Source organism: Octopus sinensis, linkage group LG6, assembly GCF_006345805.1.
Source record: "Octopus sinensis linkage group LG6, ASM634580v1, whole genome shotgun sequence".
In the NCBI taxonomy this organism is placed as follows: domain Eukaryota; kingdom Metazoa; phylum Mollusca; class Cephalopoda; order Octopoda; family Octopodidae; genus Octopus; species Octopus sinensis.
In genome coordinates, this window is record NC_043002.1 from 41,844,945 (window position 1) to 41,869,108 (window position 24,164).

The window sequence follows — 24,164 nt, forward strand, 5'->3', positions numbered from 1 at the left end:
CTTGCTCAAGAACACAACACACAGCCCCGTCTGGGAATCAAACTCACTACCTCATAACTGTGAGCCTGATGCTCTAACTACTGAGCCATGCGCCTTCACAATATATATATATATATATATATATATTATATATATAAAAATATATATATATATATATATATATATATAATATATATATATATATATATGGTGCACTCTCCTGTCGTGTTCAACATACAAGGCTCCAGCAATGTACTCCTTCTTTGTCAGTCCTAATGCTTATGCTGAATGTGGCATTTAAGTCCTGCCAACGGTTTGCAAAGAAGGCCACAGATGTTGCAAGTACAAGTCAGTGCAAGTGGTATATTTGCAGCTGCTTTTCTTCTTTGCCTTGCACCCTGAAGCTTGTTAATGCTGGTTGCAAAGTTTTTAGTACCATTTTGACACAACGATTACCATTTTGTTTGTTCTAAGGCTGTTCACTCAAAGGTGTTGAGAGCTATCCCGCTTGTCTTCAAATTTGAACCATTTCTGTGTCTACTCTCTAGCTGGCTGTGCATGAGGACTTTGGGTATTCTTTCGTCACTCATTCTGACATGGCCAGCCCAGCACAATTGTGATTGTATAAGGAAGCTCTCGATTGCACCAATTTTTACACATTTGGCAAACTCCATCATTGCCTGTGGAATGAAAGGGACAAGAAACTTGACACCAAAATACAGGTCTATAAAGCTGGCATTCTTACTACTCACTTGTATGGCTCAGATTGTGGACACCCTATAGACAACACATTAACCAACTAGATATTTTCCACAAAGACCATCTGAGGACAATATGCAGTTATTCACTAAAAGGCAGAATTTCTAATGCTGACTTGTTTAGGAAGTGTAAGATTAGTGGAATTGAGAACTTCCTGATATATATATATTCCGTATAATTATTTATATATGCATGTATATATACATGTAGATGTAGGTACGTACATATATGTTTGTATGTATGCATATATTTTTATTTATCTCCTATATATATATATATATATATGGTTCCTTTAGTCATGAATGACCATGAGGTTGTACCTAGAAAGTTTCCCTCCAAGGGAAAGGCAAAGGCCAATACAGCTTGGCACCAGTGACTTTACAACTCATTTCTACAGCTGAGTGAACTGGAGCCACATGAAATAAAGTGTCTTGCTCATGAACACAACACACCCCCCAGTCTGGGAATTGAACTCACTACCTCATGATTATGAGCCCAGCGCCGAAACCACTGAGCCATGCACCTTCACAAGGTTGTTTGGGACAAACTTATCAAAATGCTTTAGATAGGCAAAGGGTGAAATATAACCTTCCAGGTCCTTCATTTCTTATTTTATCATCAAAGATAATGATTGAGATAGTTTTATAGTCTCCGGACAGCCTAGTTTAGTCACTTTGAGATAATATGAGGTGGAAATCATTTGACCTGACAGAAAAATTGAAATATCAAGTAAGTCTTGCTCAAATTACACCTGTCATGAGATCCACTCTCATGGCTTTGGTCGGCTCAGAAATATAGCAAAAGATGTTTACCCATCAAGAAGTATTTATTGAAAGTTAATTGTGGTTTAGAATTATTAATCCAAGCCTTTTATGTCAAAAATACAGCTTATTGTCTATAAAAATCTATATTATTTTTCAGAGTCTTCATCACATCATTTTAGGTTACTACAAATAGAAATTTTTTAATGCATTTTGTCTTTGTTCATTTTTGCTTTACACAGTCAAACATACACTCATATATATATATAATTTTTTTTTTTGTAATTTTCAGTGTATTCGACGTGTTCTAGTAACCAATTCACCTGCACAAACCACAAATGTATTCGAAAAACATGGCAGTGTGATGGTGATGATGACTGTGGGGATAAAAGCGACGAACTGAACTGCCGTGAGTAACTTTAGCATATATTTTTCTTGGTGGGGGGGATCTTTTTGTAAACAAAAAGCAAAAGCATAATGTCTTTTTAATGGGATACACATACACACACATAGATGTATATATATATATATATGTGTGTGTGTGTGTGTGTGTGTTAGTGTGTACATATCTTATATAATAAATGTGAATGTCAGTGTGTCAAACTTGTTCAACTTTACTCCTAGAGGCCGTAGCCCAACATATCAAACGATTTTAGTATCAGACTGACTCCATGAATAAAATAAAAGCATTCTGGGCTGCATCCGGGCCCACAATCCTGAAATTTTGGATTCTCAAGTTTTCATTACTGTGATCTTTTTTATGTGATTTTTTTTGCAACAAATTTTTTTGTTTGATAACAATTTTTTTAACTTGGAAATAAGTTTTGGAAATAATCAAAATTAATTGCAAAATCCAGTGATTATTTTCAGTGATTTTTTTTTTTTACATGATTTTTTTTTTGTGGCAAATATCATCATTGGGATATGACCCTGGAAGAAGTAATTGCAACAAATACTCCAAAACAAGTCAGAGATTTGTTTGCAGGTCTTCCCATATGGAGTCAGTAGCTTAAAAGCTGCCTGATAGGGTGGTTTTTGTTTTTAAGCTAGCATATATATATATATATATATATATATATATATATATATATACATTCATACATGTGTGTAGAGGCATGAGGCTTAGTGGTTAGGGTATTGGACTCATGATCATAAGATTGTGGTTTTGATTCCTGGACTGGTAACCCATCCAGGGGTAATATATATGTCACAAGAACCAGGAAATTGACCCTATGAGTCTATATGACTTCAGAAGGGTCTTTATTCTTTTGTTTATCCTTATCCTATATATATACACATACACACTTACTAGCACCCACACCTACGCACACACACACACACACACGTATCATTGTCATCATCTATATCATTTAACCCCTTTCTTCCATGCTGGCATGGGTTGGACAAAATGAATATTAACTTGCCAGAATTGTATGTATATATTTAACTTTTACTGAAAATTTCTTTGAAATTGTTATCTTTGTTCACCACTTATGTGACCGAATTATTGGAATAGCAAGTTTTAGATTAATTTTGGATTATTATTTCTGGTATTGGAACAAACTCATATATTTTTACATAACTTATACATTAAATTTGAAATGACACCCAACAAATTTGCCTGGCACTTATTTTATTACATACTTCTGTTTCCTAATGGGAGGAAAGATGAAGTATATCTTGGCAGAACATAATTTGCTTATGTGACTAGAATTTCTTAATTCTGTTATGTGACTAGAATTTCAATTTGAAAACCAGTTACAAAGTTGAAGAAAAAATATTTTATATTTTCTTCTGTTCTTGTTGAAGAATGACATTCATCTCGGTTTTACAGTCTGTTATGCTTGGTTTGTTGGTTTATGATAAATTACTTTGATCTGTTACAGCTGAAGATGAATCATACTTTCTTTATCATCCTTTTCATCTTTACTCTAATGTCCACTTTTCCATGCTTGCGCATGTTGGACAGAGTTTATTAAGGCAGATTTTCTATGGCTTGATGCCCTTCTGGTTGCCAGTCCTCACCTGTTTACGAACAAGGGTAATACTTCTCCATGGCTAGACTTGTTCTCACAGAATATTGGAAATGAATGATGCTGTATGACAGTGACAATCATTTTACAACAATCACAAGATGTCAAGACAAAGACACACACACACACACACACACTTGACGGGTTGCTTTCAGTTTTTATCTTCTAAATCCATGCTGTATGCTTTGGTTGGCCCAGTAGAAGACACTTCAACAAGGTGCCCCACAGTGGGACTGAACTCAGAACCATGTGGTTGGAAAGTAAACTTCTTACCTCATAGCCATGTCTGCACATACTCTGTACTCTAAAATTCTCTCTTAGCTACAAGAGAGGATGGATAAAATATGTTTTGTTTTATTTGTTTCTGTGAGAAAAGTTTATTGGTCTATATGTAATACTGAATGAAATTACAGTTTGAAATTTACAGAATGAAATTACAGTTATTGTTGTAGAAAGATGCAAATATTGTGGAAGAAACATAAAACCAATATAAACATTTTACTGAGTATTGAGTTTTGTATTTATAAGTGAGTTCAGTCCCACCGTGTGACTCTTTGGGCAAGTGTTTTCTGCTACAAAGGGGTGCTGAAAAGTCTTTGGCTTAAAAGACTTTGGCTTAAAAGGCTTGGTTCTTTTACAGGTCTTAGAAAAACTGAAGGGCTACTGCAATAAGTGAGAATCTAAGAAGGGAATATGTTGAATAAAACCATAATTAACTGATCCTCCTGTATTTTCTTTTACCCAAAGCCAGGAACTTTTCAGTACCTCCTCATATATGCACCAAGCTGACCAAAACCTTGTGAGTGGATGAAAACTGAAAGAAGCCTGTAGTGTGTGTGTGTGTGTGTGTGTATGTGTGTCCTTGTCTTGATATCATGTGCTAGTTATAAGTAAGTGTCAGTACTCTGCCAAAACTGACATTGCCTGTGCTGGAGCTACATAAAAAGCACTCAGTACATTCTATGGGGTGGTTGGTGTTAGGAAGGGCATTCAGGTGTAAAAACCATGTCAAAACAGTTACAGAAGTCTGGTACAGTTTTCTGCCTGGTTGGGTCCTGTCAAACCACCCAACCCATGCCAGCAATGAAATGCAGATGTTAAACGGTGATAAGGTCATGCAAGCAATGTCATTCATTTCCAATATTCTACAAAGAACATGTCTTTTAGCATGGGTTAGATAAATTGTCATGATCAGAGTCAGTTCTTCAGAATTACTGCCCTGCTATTTGTGTCAGAGGACCCTGTCACATTGGTATGTTATATTTTTGGCATGGGTTCTATGGTTAGATACTTGTACATAGCTAGATACCCTTCCTAAAACTCAAAACTTCACACTGGACACTGGGTACATTTTATTGTAGCATGAACAATTGAGAGGTTGTCTTATCTTAAAGATAACTTAACCCTTTAACATTCAGATTACTCTGTCAAATGTAATGCTTTTTTATTCACATTGCTTTGAATTAATCATGCATTATTTTGTAGCTTTGAGATTTCAGTGATGTGAGTGTTTATTTTTCGCCTGATATTGTAGGATAGGTGCAAGAAGCTGGATCCAGTCAGTTTGAAATGTAAAACAGGTAGAATATTTTGGGTCAGAAATGGCTAGTTTCAAAGCTAAAGGGTTAAGTGTCTTCTTGAACCTACATTGTCTCCTTCACTGTGTGTAGCTTGTCTGTCGATACGACGAAGACCATCTAGTCATCCTGGGGTGGGGGTGATACTTTACAAAGTGCAATGTCTATGCGTCTCTTTTTTTCAGTCATAACTTACAAATGATATCGATCTGGTACAATATACCATGCTTTCACTAAATTTTTTAGGTACTTATGTATTAATGAGGAGGCATAGAGATCCTCTTAGGTCCCTTATTTTTGACCCAATCCAGAAGAACATTTTAGGATTAGAGAGAAAAGACTGTATCAATGAGGAGGCATAGATATCCTCCTAGGTCCCTTATCTTTGATCCAATCCAGCTGAACATTTTAGGATTAGAGAGAAAAGACTGCATCAGTACTTGGCTGGTTCTCATTTTCAGCTGGAATGATATGCCTTGCCCAAAGACACATGCTGCCTGGTCCAGAAAGCAAACCATTGGCATTATATGACTTGAACACCCTAACCATCAATCAGGACATGCACCTTCGCACATGCACAGACACACATGCTTGTGTGCATGCACATGCGCATACACACACACACACACATGTGTGTGTACATGTACATACACATACTCACACACATACACACAAGTACATACTTGTGTACATGTACATTCACATACTCACACTCAGACAAACATGTGTACATATACATACACATATGCACAAACACAAATGCATGTGTACATGTACATTCATATACTCACACACATACAAACACAAACACATGTGTACATGTACATACACATACTTACATATGCACAAACACAAATTCATGTGTACATGCACATTCACATACTCTTACACATACAAGCACGTGTACATGTACATACACATACTCATACACACAAACACAAACCTGCATACACACATATGTGTATATAACACACACACACACACACACACACACATTTCCTTTTGTAATCTTTTCTTAAACTGTTTTTTGTTGTACTGAAAAGTAATTAAGTTTCTACTCTGCTGGTAGCGTAAGTAATTAATTAGCAAAACTAAATCATATGAAATAATTTTTCATGGCATTTATTAAACAATTAATAATATGTTTTCTTGCTTTGGATTAATCAGAACAAACTAAATGTACATTTAATGAGGCCACCACTGCCATCACCACCCCTATGCCATCACCACCACCCCATGACATCACCACCTCCCATGCCATCACCACTTCAACAACCACTACTACTATTATCTATTCCTCTTTTCCACTATAATGGCCAATAACAACTGTAATGTTACTCAGTTTGCTAGAAATAGCAATGAAATCTTCCTTGAATTACACTCTAATGCCTTAAAAATGGATATACACATTGGATAATATAGTCTTAGATAGGAAAATGATGAGATTGGCTTGGCTGGAAAGCTCTTGATTGGTGATCTACTTGTTCAAGACTGAACAGTGGGTATACTATGACACCTACAGCTTTACAAACCAATGATGGTGATATTACAGAGTCACAGAACCAACTTTGTGTTGGCCAACTTTTCCTCAGCAATTTCTTCATCTTTAATCGCTTTGTGGTAGTAACTCTAATGAACAGCCACTGACCATTTGTTTCAGTTTTGAAAATAATCAGCAATTTGACAATTTGTTGGGATTTACTAGTGATTAACTTTGTCGTTATTTATATGGTGTCTAGAACATCACAAAAGCTGCTTACTTAAAACTACTATGGAGAAGGAAGGATCCCCTTTGGTCATGAATGACCATGGGATTGCAGCTCGAAAGTTCCCCTTCAAGGTACATATCCAGGCAAGGTTGTTTATAGAAGACCAGCAGTCACTCATGCATACCCTCCTCCTCTCTCCATGCCACCGATGTTATCCAAGGGAAAGGCAAAGACCAATACAGCTTGGCACCAGTGATGTTGCAACTCGTTTCTACAGCTGAGGGAACTGGAGCAATGTGAAATAAAGTGTCTTGCTCAAGAACGCACACGCATCCCAGTCTAGGAATCAAGCTCACTACCTTGTGATTTTGACCCGGACACTTTAACCACTGAGCCATGCACCTTCACATTATTTAACTGAAGTTAAATACAAATATGAACCCTTTAATATGTTTTCTTTTGTATCATGAAACCAGAAGTAGTCTTAGATGATTTGCTATGAAGAAGGTTAATGGGAGACATTAAAACAGGTTTTCTTCAGAATACTGAGATTCCTGGCTAGCCAAAATTAGATTCTCCTTTCTTAAAACCCTTTTGATATTAAACCACCACTACTGCCCTGGTTCTTTGATACAAACTTCCTGCTTTAAAAATGATCTAAAACAGTGGTTTCCAAAGTGGGCAGTATTGACCTCATGGTGCAGTGGAAAATTCCAAGGGGTGTCAAGGAAAAGTGGGGAAATAATGGAGTAGCAATTCATGTATAAGCAAAACAATGGGTTCATTAGGTTAAGCTTTATTTGTCAAATACAGTTGCTTTGAATTTGCTTCAGAGACAGGTCTATGAGTTGATGGTTAGTTGGGGTGAGGGAACTAAGAATATGGCCTGGGTGTCAAAGAGGTGGCAACCTGAAAATTTTGGGAGTCACTGATCTAAAATAATGCTTTCTATCAAATTTCCTGTTAATCTGTTTCAAACACCATCTTAATAATGACAAAGTTATTTTACTAAATTCTTCATTAATTTGAAAATTAATTGAAATAAAGAGAATACATTTCAACAAAAAAATGCTAACAAAAGGGTTATTCTGTGTTCTGCATTTAGACTTAGGCTAGTTGTGTTCAGAAGGGTGGCAGAAATTGCTGTTCATACAGATTTTTTTTTGTTAGAGAGTGTATTCATATAAGCTTCCTTTATCCAAGACTACTCACAAGGCACTAAAACTGTTTGTCCATAGTGTGTGGGATTTAGTCTTAAAGTATATACTTAATATATTACACATTCATGTGCATAGTATATACTATAAATACACATGTATATTGACCTTAACTGCAGTATTCATCTTAAGATAGCATTTCTTATGGATGTGCTGTGTTAAAAACACCATAAGTATCAGAGGAAGATGAAAAATCAACCTAGCAGCAGCCAGCAAGAATGCTAGAGATGTTCATAAGAGATGTAATCTTAGGACAGAATGGATCCTCTTCAGTCACAGATTACCATGGAATTGCACCAAGTTACCCTCTGAGGCATAAGTCAGGGCAGGATTGTTTATGGTCGCCCATGCATACCAACTTCCCCTCTCCATGCTACTGATGTTAACCAAAAGAAAGGCAAACTCTGATACAGCTTGGCATCATTTCTACAGCTGAGTGAACTGGAGCACCGTGAAATAAAGTGTTTTGTATTTTAGGACAAATACAGCAGTAACTGGCCTATTCAGACAAAAATGCATCTGGTGTTCTCACTAGCCTCTGCTAGGGTAATTATTTTTGTCTTCTGCCAATATTTATTGTGTTTTTAACACAGCAAGTCTGTAAGAGATGTTATCTCGAGACAAATACTGCAGTAACACATTTTATTTTATTTATTATTGTCATCATCATTGCTAAATTTATGGTGGAAACGAATGAAGATTTGCATGCAAAGTGATATATGTTGATAGTAAAAGTTGCCCATAGCAACTTCATAGGCGTAGGAGTGACTGTGTGGTAAGTAGCTTGCTTACAAACCACATGGTTCCGGGTTCAGTCCCACTGCATGGTACTTTGAGCAAGTGTCTTCTACTATAGCTTCGGGCCAACCAAAGCCTTGCGAGTGGATTTGGTAAACGGAAACTGAAAGAAGCCCATCGTATATATGCATATATATATGGATGTGTGTGTATATGTTTGTGTGTCTGTGTTTGTCTCCACCACCCAACATTGCTTGACAATCGATGCTGGTGTGTTTACGTCCCCATAACTTAGTGGTTTGGCAAATGAGACCAATAGAATAAGTACTAGGCTTACAAAGAATAAGTCCTGGGGTCAATTTGCTCGACTAAAGGCGGTGCTCCAGCATGGCCACAGTCACATGACTGAAACAGTAAAAGAGTAACACTGGTGAAAATACTGAAATAAATTGGACAAGGTCAGCTCTCAGGATAAGGGACTTCAGTAACAAAATGATACAAGTATCTTGGTGAGTGGGGAATTGTAGGAAACACCCTTCTCTTCTCTCCTGCAAACAGTGATTAACATGGTGTTGTGGATTAGGATGGCGATTAAGAAGAAGGACATTATTTTGGAAAAACAATGTATATTTCTTAGAGGAAGTACTCAGTGAGTCGAAGAATGAACATCTATCTTCAGTATATAATATCTACTGTAATATTTCAAGACCCTCATATCTATCAAATTCTCATTATTATCCACAAAAAGTCACTTCTAATGACCCAGGAAATTATATAAATTTAATATAAAATGTCAGTTTAGTTAGCTTTATGAGTGTATTTAATCTTTGATTACTGTAAATTAGGAAATTTAATCGCACTTATCTTTTCACATGTTTACACAGACACCTACTACACTGTTGTTCATTTTTATACAAGTGGCAGTGTATATATATATATATCTAAACTAGAGACCTAATTTTCTTTTTCTTATCAGCTCAAACCCTTCCTCTTGGAACATAATATTGCTACCACAACTCTATAATTTGCAAGTAGGGGGGTGGGGGTGGCATTAAACATAAACAAAAAAGAACAAACTATTTATTTATATGTTTTATGTAATTAATATACTCTAGGTGTGTTCTATTGAATAAGATCACAGATAGATATCAGTCAGCTATCATGATGTATAGCAGCAATTTTTAATTACCAGTTTTAATTTATCCCCTAAGAATGTTGAGAGAGATGATTATTTACTCGTTATTGGTGTTGGTTAGGTGTGTGTGTGGGGGGGGTGGCAATAAATTAACAAGCAAAGGAGATATGCAACCCAATTTCAACCTCCATTTGTAATTGCCTCATTTCTGTTTGCATTATGCTCCACTACTATTCAGAATAGAATTGAATTCAAACCAATGAGGAGTCCTCTACATGGCTGTTCTGTTAACTAGAAATAACAGCAAAATCTCTCAAATAACACTCAACTGTCTTAAAAAATTTTATAATTAAAGACATTGATTACTCTAATCCTAACTTTGTTGTGGTCTGCAAAAACGAAAAAAAAAAGAACCCTATGTTTATGGCTGGAATGTATTTTGATCAAAGACCTGCTTGACCAGAGCCAGCTTGGGTCTAAGTAATAATAGCGACAGCAGGATTGAATATGAGAACTCTTTATATGGCCTCTTGACCTGCTAGAAATAGCAGCCAAATTTCATTCCCATTACACCCTACAGTATTGGGAAAATTTCTTCTTCTTCTCCTCCTCCTCCTCTTCCTTCTTCTTCTTCTTCTCTTCTTCTTCTTCTTCTCTTCTTCTTCTTCTTCTTCTTCTTCTTCTTCTCTTCTTCTTCTCTTCTTCTTCTTCTTCTTCTTATCATCATCATCATCCATTACATCATATTTGCAATAATAGATTTTAGCAGTCAAATGGAGTGTCTCATTTTATAACCCCAGGTCACTCTGCATGAACAACCCTATCATCATATGAATTTCAATCATAACGGTTTCAAATTCTATTGATCTCTTTTGCCAAACAACTGAGTTACACACCAGTATTGGTTGTCAAGCGATGGCAGGGGGACAAAAACACACACACACATACGAACATACATACAACAGGCTTCTTTTAGTTTTCGTCCACCAAATCCACCCACAAAGCTTTGCTTGGCCCTGAGGCTATAGTAGAAGACACTTGCTCAAGGTGTCACACAGGATGCAAACAATTCTGCTAGCTCACTACCTTTGTCTCAAATTATAACTCAAGACCACTAATGTTAGTGGGGCAGGGTACATTATATCGACTCCAGTTCTTGTCTGGTACTTTATTACAGCAACCCTGAAAGGCTAAACTGCTATGTTGACCATGGCTAGATTTGAGCTCAGAGCATAAAGAACATAAAAATTACTGCAAAACATTTTCCCAACATCCTAATGTTTCTGTCAGCTCACCACCTTAACCTCTTAGTGCCCATGGTCCTTTTTTTTAGGACCAGAAGGATAATCCTTCATATTTATGCAACACCTATAGTTTTCAGAGATATTTTTTAGTTAGTCATCAAGACTGGAGTGTCTTTCAAGTATTGTATTAAAATTTTTTTATATACTTAGTATCAGATACAGTTGTATAAAAAAAACTTTTTAGTAATAAATTAAATAATAAAATTCGGGCACTAATGGGTTAATAGTAACGATTCTTTCCAATTTTGGCACAAGGCCACCAATTTGTCTGATAGAGTACCAAATCTGCCAGTCCACTGCTTTATGTATTTCGGTCATAATAAATAGTAATATTATAGTAACTATCTGTGTATGTTGTTTCTATACTTTTATTCTGTTACTGGTTCCAGTTATTAGACAGCAAACATACAGGGGAACTACTTTCAGGGTTTCAGGTTTTTTGCTTAAGGCCAGTTACACTCTAAGTCAGTCTAGTTGATCAAACAACTGAAATACTCACTATTGAAACTAAGAGGTCCACTTGTGTCTTTGTATGCTTACTCGTATAGAAACCAGTGCTAGGTTCACTGTATATCAGACTGAAAGACACAAGTGGACCTCTTAGTTTCAATAGTGAGTATTTCAGTTGTTTGATCAACTAGACTGACTTAGAGTGTAACTGGCCTTAAGCAAAAAACCTGAATGACACAGTGTATGACAAAGTTGTTCCTTTCTTTGAATTACTGGTACAGTTCATCAAATAGGCTTCTGCACTGTTTCCATCTAATCATTTTCACTCACAAGGCTTGTTAAAGAACATCAAAGATTTCTTGCAGTAGAATTGAACTCAACACCCCTTGACTGCAAAATAAACTGTTTAACAGATCAACCATGGTAAACTTAGACACACAAACATACATATGTTTGTACAGTCTCTGCCTGCCAGATTCCACTCAGAAAGAATTGGTAAAACTAATGCTAGAGTAGAATTGAATGCAGAACCATGTCATTGTGAAGTGAGTGGGGTGAATTTCTTAACAACACAGCCACTGCTGTATTTATTTGTTTATTAATTTCTTTTCTTTTTTGTCTTTTGCAAAATAGCTCCCAAGAAATGCACCGAAGATGAGTTCCAATGTGATGACGGTCACTGTATAAAGTCTCAATGGAGATGTGATGATGCCAAAGACTGCAAAGATGGCTCTGATGAGCGATGTTGTGAGTAATCTCTTTCTATTACTCTATTTCTTTTGTTGTGAGTGATGAATGATATCATTACCATCATTTTAACCTCCACTTTTTCCTACTTGCATGGGTCAGATGGAGTTTATTGAGGAAGATATTCTATAGCTGGATACCCTTCCTGTCACCAACCCTCATCTGTTTACTAGCAATGTGATATTGCTCCATGGCAAAACATGTTCTCACAGAATACTAAAAATGAACGACACTGCTTGTATGACAATGCAATCAATTACATATGATGTCAAGACAAGGAGACACAGATATACACTCACATGTGTACACATATTTTTCTATATCTTTTTTATGGTACTCAGAGGAATAATTGAAGTTTTGTAGTTCATTTTGTTTGATGTGTCTTGTGTCTTAGATTTCAACAATAGCATTATGATTAACCAACTGTTTATCGAGTTTGTTCCTTCTCGAACCACACCTGGCTCATTAGGGCTGGTTTCCCAGTTTCCTTGGCGTATAGATTCCTCACCTGGACGGGGCGCCAGTCCATTGCAGGTGAGCTGCAAGATGCAGGAGGAAAGAGTGAGAGAAAGTTGTGGCAAAAGAGTCAGCAGAAGTTCGCCATTACTTTCTGCCAGAGCTGCATGGAGCTTAGGTGTTTCACTCATAAACACACACATCACTCAGTCTGAGATTCGAACCTGTGATCCCTCGACTGCGAGTCCACTGCTCTAACCACTAGGCCATGTGCCTCCACTGGCCATGTGCCTCCACTCAACTGTTTATCAAGTACTCATGACAGAATGTTATGAGAGAACCTGTATGTATTTTGGCCTGTCTGAAATAGAAGACATATCTCCCTAACTAAACCCTTTAAGGAAGTGCCCCCAGCATGGTCATAATTCAATGACTGAAATAAGTAAAACATAAAAGGTAGATCACACCCTGTTGTATTGAGAAATAGTTAAACCCATATGACCATTGAGCCTTGTGTTCAGCTGAAAAGATGGTATCAATACAGCTAAATATCTTTGACTTTGAATCAAATCCTGTAATGATATTTGTTGTGTTTTAGGGTAGTAGATTTAACTCTTTAATGTTAGACTAGCAGTATAGCCCAGCGTTGCTCGGGCTTGTTTTCTTTTTGACCCTTCACAATTGGAATTTTTGAAAAGTAATAATTTTGCATTATGTAGCTTGTTATTCTATTTAACTGAACATTTTTCTGGTTGAAATACACCGAAAAATGGCGACACAGCAGTCAAAAATCGTAAAAAATAGGGATTTCCATAGAAAAAAAGCACCGTTTTGATGTAAATAATTTTTGGTGTTAACATGGTCTGTCATACTCTCAATTTTGGTCAACTTGCGCCACAGTGTCTCGGAGGAGATAGTGTTAGTTGAAGGCTACCAAACCTGCCATACACAGACAACTTCAGCTTTATATATATATATATAGATTACTCTGTCAAATGTAATGCTTATATATTCACATTGTCTTGAATTAGTTTTGCATTATCTCATAGCTTCAAGATTTTGATGATGTGATTGTTTATCTTTAGAATGGCATTGTAGGGTAGGTGTGAGAGGTTGGATCTGATCAGCTTGAACATGAAAAAAGTAGAATATTCTGGCCGGATATGGCCAGTTTAAGCACTAAATGATTAAGTTTAACCTGTTTGGTTTACATAATCACAAAGGAATAGACTGAAGATGTTATCTGGCAGTTTACTAGCAGCCCTTTCAGGAGAAATGTTTCCTTCTATCTGCCAAGGAGCTTGAGTTAAACATAAACTCTTAAAAGCACGTGAAGACGTATAGCATTTCATAAGACACTTTTACTACTTCCTAGATACAGTTTTTCACATTCCAAGCAAGGAATGCAGTTTTTCTCTGTCTGGGACCTATAGTAAAATAGGTAGTGTGATAAATGAGGTTAAAAAGTACGAGGGTAGAGACTTTCTTCCTTGGTAGGGCCCTCATTGACTTCTTCAAGTTTCATTTGAAAAAGGTGAAGGTGAAGAGGGAGATGCTGTCCTTGAGTGAATCTATTGAAAGTGGGGTAAAATTGGTGAAAATTTGCAAAAAAAGGATGGTTCCCGCCCTGAATATAGACCTATAAGTCAGAGAGCAAAAATTGAAGAAGGCTCTTGGTTTTGAGGGAGATCTTGTTTGGTGGGGTTCCTCTATTGGCACTAGAGATTCTCCAAGCTGTATGAATAGTCAGTCTTACATTATTTTCTTTTTCTGTCAATTTTTTAAATATTGTATGTCATGTCTAATTACATTGTTTTCTTTTATCATTTGCTTCTGTGTAAATTACCACAATCTATGTCTGTTTTTATATCATGTTCCTCAGCCATTGCCCTGGTGGCAAATAAAGAAATCATCATTATTATTATCATCATTGTTATTATTATTATTATTATTATTATTATTAATATTATTATTATTATTATTATTACTGTTATTATTATTATTATTATTATTATTATTATTATTATTTTTATTTTTATTATTATTATTATTATTAGGGCAATGCGTTAGCAGAATCATTAACGTGTCAGAAAAATATTTTGTAGTCTTTGTTCCAACTTGTTCCAACTGAATTGTAATTCTGCTGGAGTCAACTTTGTCTTTCATCCTTTCAGAGCCAATAAAATAAGTACCAGTTGAGCCCTTGACTCAATGTAATTGATTATCCCCCTACCCCAAATTTCCAGCCTTATGTTTATATCAGAAACAATTATTATTATGTTCAAGTCAGTAGAATGCTGATAGAATGCTGGTCAAAAATTCTTAGTGGCGTTTCATCCATTCCGCCATGGTCGACTTTGTCTTTCATCCTTTTGGGGTCAATAAAATAAGTACCAGTTGAACACTGAGATTGATGTAATTAACTTATCTCTTCTTCCAGAATTGCTGGCCTTGTGCCAAAATTTGACATCATTATTATTGTTGTTATTATTATCATTATTATTATTGTTGTTGTTGTTTCTGCTGAGGTTGACTTTGCCTTTCATCCTTCAGGGTTGATAAATTAAGTACCAGTGAAATACTGGGGTTGATATACTCGACTAGACCCCTCCTCCAAAATTTAAGGCCTTGTGCCTTTAAGTAGAAAGGAATATTATCATTATTGTTGTTGCTGCACCTGGAGAACAGAGGGCGACAACTGGGGAAGAGCACTTGCCCTAGTGGTCAGAGTGACCATGGCTTTGTGGGCTTTCCATTGGCACCCTAGGAGGTCTCCCATACCTATAGGAAATTATTCCTCGTTTGAATTTTTTTCCATTTCTTTCTTTCTGCTATTATACTTTTTTTTATTTGCTTTTATGTAAAACCACTCTGTATCATCCTGTACCATCCTTGATGTTTTTGTCAATCCTTAGTGGTTGATAAAGAAAACAACACTATTATTATTATTATTATTATTACTATTATTATTTTTCCCTCTTCCTTCAATTTTGTTTCCATTTCTTGCCTAGTGGTGTTGTGTTTTTTTTTTGTTTTTGTTTTTTTGTGCAGTAATGAAAATGCCATTATCTTTCAGCTGATGAATGCATTAAAAATGACATCAAGTGCAAAAATGGTAACTGCATTCCTAAAATTTGGCTGTGTGATCAGGAAAACGACTGCGGGGATAACTCAGATGAGAAAAACTGTGGTAGGTCTCTTCTTTGTCTATTTATTTTATTCTTAAAAAGAAAATTACATTTTTTTTTTCGTAGCATATGAGAACTGAGTTTTATGTTTTGGTTTGTTTAGATATGTATGTATATGCATGTCAGTGTTCTGACTTAAGTAATACACACATATATGCAATTATGTTTGTGTGTGTGTGTTTAAATCCTCTGGCCCTTGTAAGATGTAACTGTTTAGATTAGTGTACGTATAGGTGCAGTATGGCTGTGAGGTTAAGAAGCTTGGTTTTCAGCCATGTGGTTTCAGGTTCAGTCCCACTATGCACCACCTTGGGTGCATAGTGGGACTGACTATATTATCTTCTAATATAGCCCCAGGCTAACCACTGCCTTGCAAGTAAATTCAATTGATGGAAATTGTGTAGAAGCCCATTGTATAGACAAGCATATACAATTGGTAACTGGTATTGGTTTAAGTCCTTGTTACTTAGTTCAGCAAAAGAGACTGATATAATAAGTACTGAGGTTGATTTAATTGTCTACAACCCTTCAAGGAGATGCCCCAACATGACCACAGTCCAGTTTCTGAAACATATAGACCTTTGAATATATAGTTGTTGTTAGTCCTAGCACAACCCTGACAAAGCAGACCTTTAGCCAAATACATTACAGCTGTGAAAAGTTTTGTGTTTCAGACAGTGGATTACATTATCATATGTGTTCTTCCTTCTTGTAGTAGATTTAGCAGCAGTTTCTAACAAGTTGAACAACTGCATAAAAGATGCCACTGTCTGCTTACTCTGTATACACTTGTGTGTGAGTGTGTGTGTGTGTGGTGTGTGTGTGTGTGTGTGTGTGTGTGTGTGTGTGTGTGTGTGTACACTGGTCAATATCTCAGCTGCCTGTCTATTTCTGTGCTTATATATTTTCAAAAAAATTTTGACTGGGCATATATATTTTGGGATCTATAGCCATGTATGTATACAGGAAACTCTATCAACAGTTAATCTTAAATGAACTTAGAAATTCAGGCTACCATACTTGAACAAGAAATGATTTTTAATTAATCAAAATTTCAAATAAATATATATATATATATATGACTGCAGTCATCAAAATTGTTATAATGTCTTGTTGTTAAGATACATTCTCTTTCTTTCCTGATGAGAAGATTACATTATTTTACACCATTTATTCCTTTGGAATAAAACTAATGTTGTCTTCGAAACATATGTTGAAAGTAAAAGAATTTGAATAACACCTGCATTCAACTCCATTTATTTACTTATATATATAATTTACAATTTTAATCAAACGGATCAACCCCAGAACTTATTCTTTTGTTTCTTTTTGTAAGCCTCGTACTTACGCTATCAGTCTCTTTTGTCAAACTGCTAAGTTACATGGGATGTAAACATGCCAACACTGATTTGTATGTATGAATATATCCTAATATATAAAGCAAAGTTTGTGTGTGTGTATGTTCCTTGTGGATTTGAAAACTGAGTTGCTGATTTTGATGTATGAGGTATCAAAAGATTCAGCTACCAAATAAAGTATGTTTTTTGCGCAACAACTCTTTTTTTACTTCAAAAGTAACCTTGGAAACGAGTTCGGGTCACACAATTTTGAGGCCTTTAGCTAAGGGATGCAACTCTGCCTGAACAATCTTGGAGCATAATGAGAAAATGTTTAAGATACATGGAGTTTTACTAGGGAATAAAACTCCAAAGATATACTACCAACTTTATTAGTATTATTTAGTAGATAATCTTTTAATATGAAGTATGTTTGCCTATGTTTTGTTTAGCCCAGAGTTGCCTCTGATATAGCAGACCCATCACATAGTTTTTTCCTTATTTTTCTTCATGAAATACTGTAAATCTGTGTCCTTCTTTTGATGAAAAGGTGTGTTTTAAGAGAGATTTGGCTGCTCTTTGTAGTAGCTCAAGTTACCACAGACACATCACTGTGTATGTGTGTGTGTTTTGTTGTGGTGAAAAAAGTACTTTTCCTCAGAATATTTTGCACAATAACTTTTTAAGAGATCTGGACATCTTTCTTACTGCTAACCATTCAATTTCAATTACAATTGTTAATTATCGGAAGTCAAGTAGGCTGAGATGTACATATAGTGTTATCATATAGAGTGGAAGTTCAATTTGATATTTTGAACTTTCATTATCTTGTGGTTAGTAATCCATTACCTGAAATTTGAAGCCATTAAGTCTCTAAACATTATTTTACTTGGTTTTGTCTTTCAACTGTCGCCATGATGGGGTATCACCTTCAAAAATTTAATTGATCACACTGACCTCAGTCTGTATTTCAATCTGGCATTTATTTTATAGATCTCTGCTTGATGCACTGCTAACTTTGAGACATAGTGAAACACAATACTTGATTTAACAACAAATGTAAACACACACACTCGCACATTAGGTGCAAGAATGACTGTGTGGTTGAGAAGTTTGCTGTCCAACCACATGGTTTCACATTCAGCCCCTCTGCATGGTACCTTGGGCAAGTGTTTTCTACTATAGCCCTAGGCCAACCATAGACTTGTGACTGAATTTGGTACACAGAAACTGTGGCATTGTTCATCAGAATGACTGGAAATCATGTTTATAAAGAAGAGTTATTTGCTTCGTACTCCTAGTGTGCCGATTCTACCCATAAGAAAGGAACAAATAATACAATATGGTTGTAGGTCATAACACCCGAGCAATGCCGGAGTGCATTGCTAGTATATAAATAACACACACACACACACACATACAACAGGCTTCTATTCAGTTTCTGTCTACCAGATTTACTCACAGGCCATTGGTAAGCTTAGGGCTATAGAAGATACTAGCTCAAGGTGCCACACAATGGGAATGAGCCCAAAACCATGTGGTTGCAAAGTGAACTTCTTAAACTCAAAGCCATAAAGAACAAATATAGTTGATTGATGATTGAATCAACTTCAATATACTTACCTATTGATCTCATCAGTTATAAAAGGTGAAGTTGATTAAACACCAGTAAGGTTTGAACTTAAAACGTTAGGAGATGGAACTAAATATTGGAAGCCAGACAGCTTGGTTCTGTACCACAGTTACCAACTTAACATCCTCTTTCTCTCTTTTTAGTCATAACAAGAATCTCTTATATTAATTAGCAGAAGCTTATTAATTTGAATAAAAGGGTCTCAGATTAATTTGACCGGTATCTTACTGATTATTTATCTCAAAGACCTTGAGTAATATATAATGCACAGTTGGCCCTCACAGGATTTGAACTTAGAACCTGAAGGGACAAAATAAATTACCACAAGCCATTTTGTTGGTTACTTTTGTTATTCTATCAATACAACCGTCTCCTCCCCACCTTTTTTGTCATAATACTTGAATAGCTACACTACTCTTGTGGATGTAATTTGATTATAAGATCTTACTTTCATCTTTGCATTAATGAGGTTTTCTTTTCTATTTCTTCTCCTAACCCAGTTTTGTATTTACCAGAGGTTATACAATTCTTCAGAAGCAGTTCTTTCTTTCTGTCTTTCCTTCTTTCTTTTCTTTTCTTCCTTCCTTTACAATACTTGATCTTTACTTTCAGTAGTTATCTCTGTATTTTAATAATGTAACTTCAGGTATTCTTTGGTCTGCCTCTGGTTTGACTACTATCAATCAACAGTTACTGATGCTTCTCACCTGCTTCTCTCAACCAATTTTTCACTAACCATTCTTTTTATTCTCATTTTTACATACTGTTTTATTCCCATCTGGTTTCTGAATGTTTCTACACTCAGCCTATCTTTTAACATTTATCTTTAAACATTTATTTTCAAGATAAAGCAAGACTTACTCTTTATTTCATGATAGCTATTTCTTTCTTTATTTTTTTCTTTAATTCCAGACTTTACATTTCACTTTTTCCCCAAACTGCTATGATAAGATGATAATTTAGAAAGATAACTTATCAAATTTACCATTCAACTTCCTTAACTTACCATGTTTATCCACCTGTATTACCTATACGCTATGTAGGAGGTGGTTACATACAATAGGGGAGGTAGACATAGTAAATATCTTTTCCTACTATAAAAGTTTATTGGTATTTCAATTGGCTGACAAAGGAGTTTTCTATATCCCCTTTATTGTTAGCAGCAAAAGAGGGGTTATCTGCTTGGCACACTACTATAACTTAAATCTGTTGATGTTTTTATTTCTTTTGCTTTTGATAAGTATGTAAAGCATGTAAGCCCCGGCACATCTTGTGCCATTGGCTTCTGTCGTACAATTGCATCTTACAATAGGTGCAGGCATGGCTGTGTGGTTAAGAAGTTTGCTTTCCAATCACTCAGTTCTGGGTTCAGTCCCACTGTGTGGCACCATGGGCAAGTGTCTTCTACTATAGCCCTGGATCAACCAAAGCATTGTGAGTGGATTTGGTTGACGGAAACTGAAGGAAGCCTGTTGTATGTTTGTGTGCATGTATGATTTTTGACCATTCGTTTATTCTTTTACTTGTTCCAGTCATTTGATGGTGGCCATGTTGAACACCACCTTGAAGGGTTTTAGCTGAACAAATTGACCTTGGGACTTGTTTTTTAAGCCTAGTACTTATTCTATCCTCTCTTTTGCTGAACCGCTAAGTTACAGCGACATAAACACACCAACACTGGTTAAGTAGTGTTGGGGGGACAAGCACAGACACAAAGACACATACATAGATCTGTGTGTGTGTATATATATATATATATATATATATATATATATATATATATATATATATATATATATGACAGGATTCTTTAAGTTTCCATCTACCAAATCTACTCACAAGGCTTTGGTTAGCTCTCAAGGCTATAGTAGAAAACACTTGCCCAAAGTGCCACGCAGTGGGACTGAACCTGGAACCATGTGCTTGGGGAGGAAGCTTCTTACCTTGCACCTATGCCAGCATGTATGTGTATGTTTGTGTCTCTTTGTCTTGAGAACCTGTGATTATTATAGATGTATGTCATTTATTTCCAATATTCTGTGAAAACATGTCTGCCTTGGGGAAATAGTACCTTGCTTGGAAACAAGTATGGGTTGGCAACAAGAATGCCATCTGGCCATAGAAAATCTCCCTTAATATATGCCTTGCAACACATGAAAGCATGGAAAAGTGGATGTTATGATGATAATAATAAAGTTGAGTTGAAAACATAATGCCCAGTATCCTGTAGTTGCAATAAAAATTGAAATGACATATGCTTGGGTGAGTTCTGTGCCGCAGATTAGTTAATTGCTCATCAGTTTTACAATAGAATGGTGAACTGTATCACCTTGTGGGTATTTACTGGCTGTTAAGTTAGTGTAGTGGGTTGGTCATGTAAAAATTACAGGTCTTGACCATAGAAACAGGATATTACTGATCAGATTGCAAGTAGATCAGCCTTCAACTGGTTGGCTAGTAACCTTTCAACTCAGCCAACATTAGTTTCTTATATGTAGGTAGTTACATGCACACACAAATAGACACGCGCGTGCACACACACACACATACACTGTTGGCAAGATTAAAGCACTGTACACATAAATACTGTTTTTACACAGAAAATAGAGGTCTGGAGAATTATGATACAATTGTGATATTTGACACTATGACAGCTAATATGTGTTTAAACAGATTTTTCCCATTTGAAAACTGACATTATATGTTCTTCCTTTGTAACTTGGTAACTATATATTATGAATGTGTACTTGTTGTTGTGTGTATTTAATTGTATCTAATAATTCAATAGCTCAAAGCATTGGTTACAATCTTCACTTGTCAAGCTTTGTATATATTTAAAGGAAGACACATCTTCCTCTTATTGGTTGCTGTGATTATATCTGGAAGCAAACTCCCCTTACTCCACCATGTGTCATAGATGAATAAATACATGACTATAGATATAGAAATTCTAATAGCAAAGAATTTTCATCTTACCAATATGAATTTGTGATGTTCATCCATTTACTTTTGAAAATATATATTTCATAAAGGAAGTTTCCTTGGTATATAATGAAGCATTAAACAAACTGTGTAGGGTGATACAATACCTTATACTTGTCTTTATTTTATAACTTCACCATTGTATAGCATTTTGTCTATCTTTACTGTCACAATGCTCAATGTATGTGCTTTGTTTAAACACTTTTCAGCAGTGATATTTCACCCAGGGAAAGTCCCGTTAACACAGCAAGTGTTAAAAAAAACTCTGTATACTCAAAACCAGGTGAGCAATTCCTTTTGCTTGGTTTTGTGGTATACAATGTTTTTTAACACTTGTTGACTTAAAGGAACTTCCTTTGGTTTAAAAATCCACCAATGTAAAATGTTTAAACAAAACAAATGCATTAAGTATGTGATGTCAGTAATGTTGGCATTATTAGAGCCACTTCTAAGTTGGTGAGCTGACAGAATCTTTACCACACCAGGCGAAATGCTTTGTGGCATGTTGTCCATTGCTATGCTCTGAGTTCAAATTCCACCGAGGTCGACTTTGCCTTTCATCCTTTTATGGTTGGTAAAATAAGTACTAGTCAAGTGCTGGGATCAATGTAATAGACTATTCCATTCCCCCCAAGTTTCAGGCCTTGTACCTAAAGTAGGAAGGATTATTAGAGCTGCTTCTAACTCAAAATTTAATTTTGTTTATTTTATCAACTGAATTTCTTAACCATTTGCCTGTCCTGTAATACACAAGGCATATTTCCCTGTGGTCCATGCAACATATTTGATACACACTCCCAATTTTTTTTCAATCACCAGAGTAGCTTGGGACTTATGAAAAGAAAGCTTTATATTACTCAGAATGTATAAAAGAGGGACTAACCAAATGCCTGAAAACAAGCACTGATGTTTAGGACAGACATTTGGTACAAGTCCTGGTAAGGTTGTTTATGGAAGACCAGCAGTTGCCCATGCATACAAGCTTCCTCTCTCCACGCCACCGATGTTATGCAAGGGAAAGGCAAAGGCCAAACAGCTTGGCACCAGTGACATCACAGCTCATTTCTACAGCTGAGTGAATTGGAGCAGTGTGAAATAAAGTGTCTTGCTCAAGAACACAACACACAGCACAGTCCAGGAATTGAACTCACTACCTCATAATTGTGAGCCTGATGCTCTAACTACTGAGCCATACACCCTCACTTAAGAAAACATATTCACATATTATTACAGTTGCACTAACAATATACAACTGTACATTGAATACGGAGACCCTGCCTTGCCTTGCTGAGTCTGCCTGAAGATTATGTTATAAGGTGGTGTGTGTGTGTTTTCTTACTGAATCTACACTGCAGGGCAAAGTAGTTCTTATGGCGTATAGGATCTCTGAGATTGGCTAGGTTTCTGTCATTAATGTTCTGTTTTAACTGTTACTGGTCAACAACTGCAGGTAACTAGTGAGCCAATGGGAAATTCCAAAGAAATTAAGCTCTAGGGAGAAAGAACTAGGCATTCTGGTTTGTACATGACTGAGAGATGAGTGAGTGAAACAAGAATGACAAGAGGTAGAGAAATAAGTGGGTTGAGGAGTGATGCTGAGCTGTTGAGGTACGAAACCAGCTAGCTTCAAGGAGCAGTGGCCATTATAGTAGTGATAAAAAGATTGAGATGAGGAGACTTGTCTGAGAGGTGAGATACTCAAACAATTGTGCTAAATAATAGATTTATTTCTTTATTACCCACAAGGGGCTAAACATAGAGGGGACAAACAAGGACAGACATAGGTATTAAGTCGATTACATCGACCCCAGTATTTCACTGTACTTAATTTATCGACCCCGAAAGGATGAAAGGTAAAGTCGACCTCGGCGGAATTTGAACTCACAACGTAACGGCAGACAAAATACCGCTAAGCATTTCGCCCGGCATGCTAACGTTTCTGCCAGCTCGCCACCTTTGTACTAAATAATAGATTGACTGACTGAACAACTGGAACCACCATTCTTCAAGACAGATACGAAATCAATTTCTACAAAGGTCCAAAATTGCAAATGTCATCAGCAAGTCTCTCAAAGCTTACACAGCAACAAATCTTTAAATCTTTTTAATTTATTTTCAGCGATATTTTAAAAATAATGTTTAGATTGAGTATCTATCTG

At 36.1% G+C, this 24,164-nt stretch overlaps 1 protein-coding gene across 1 annotated transcript in view; it reads left to right on the forward strand.

Moving 5' to 3' along the window:
- Positions 1-24,164, forward strand: part of LOC115213222 (low-density lipoprotein receptor-related protein 4) — a 457,280-nt gene that overhangs the window by 343,782 nt on the left and 89,334 nt on the right. The window contains exons 3-5 of the mRNA XM_036503508.1: positions 1,792-1,908; positions 12,296-12,409; positions 15,942-16,055. Coding sequence (XP_036359401.1) covers positions 1,792-1,908; positions 12,296-12,409; positions 15,942-16,055 — 345 coding nt within the window. The remainder of the gene's footprint in view (positions 1-1,791; positions 1,909-12,295; positions 12,410-15,941; positions 16,056-24,164) is intronic.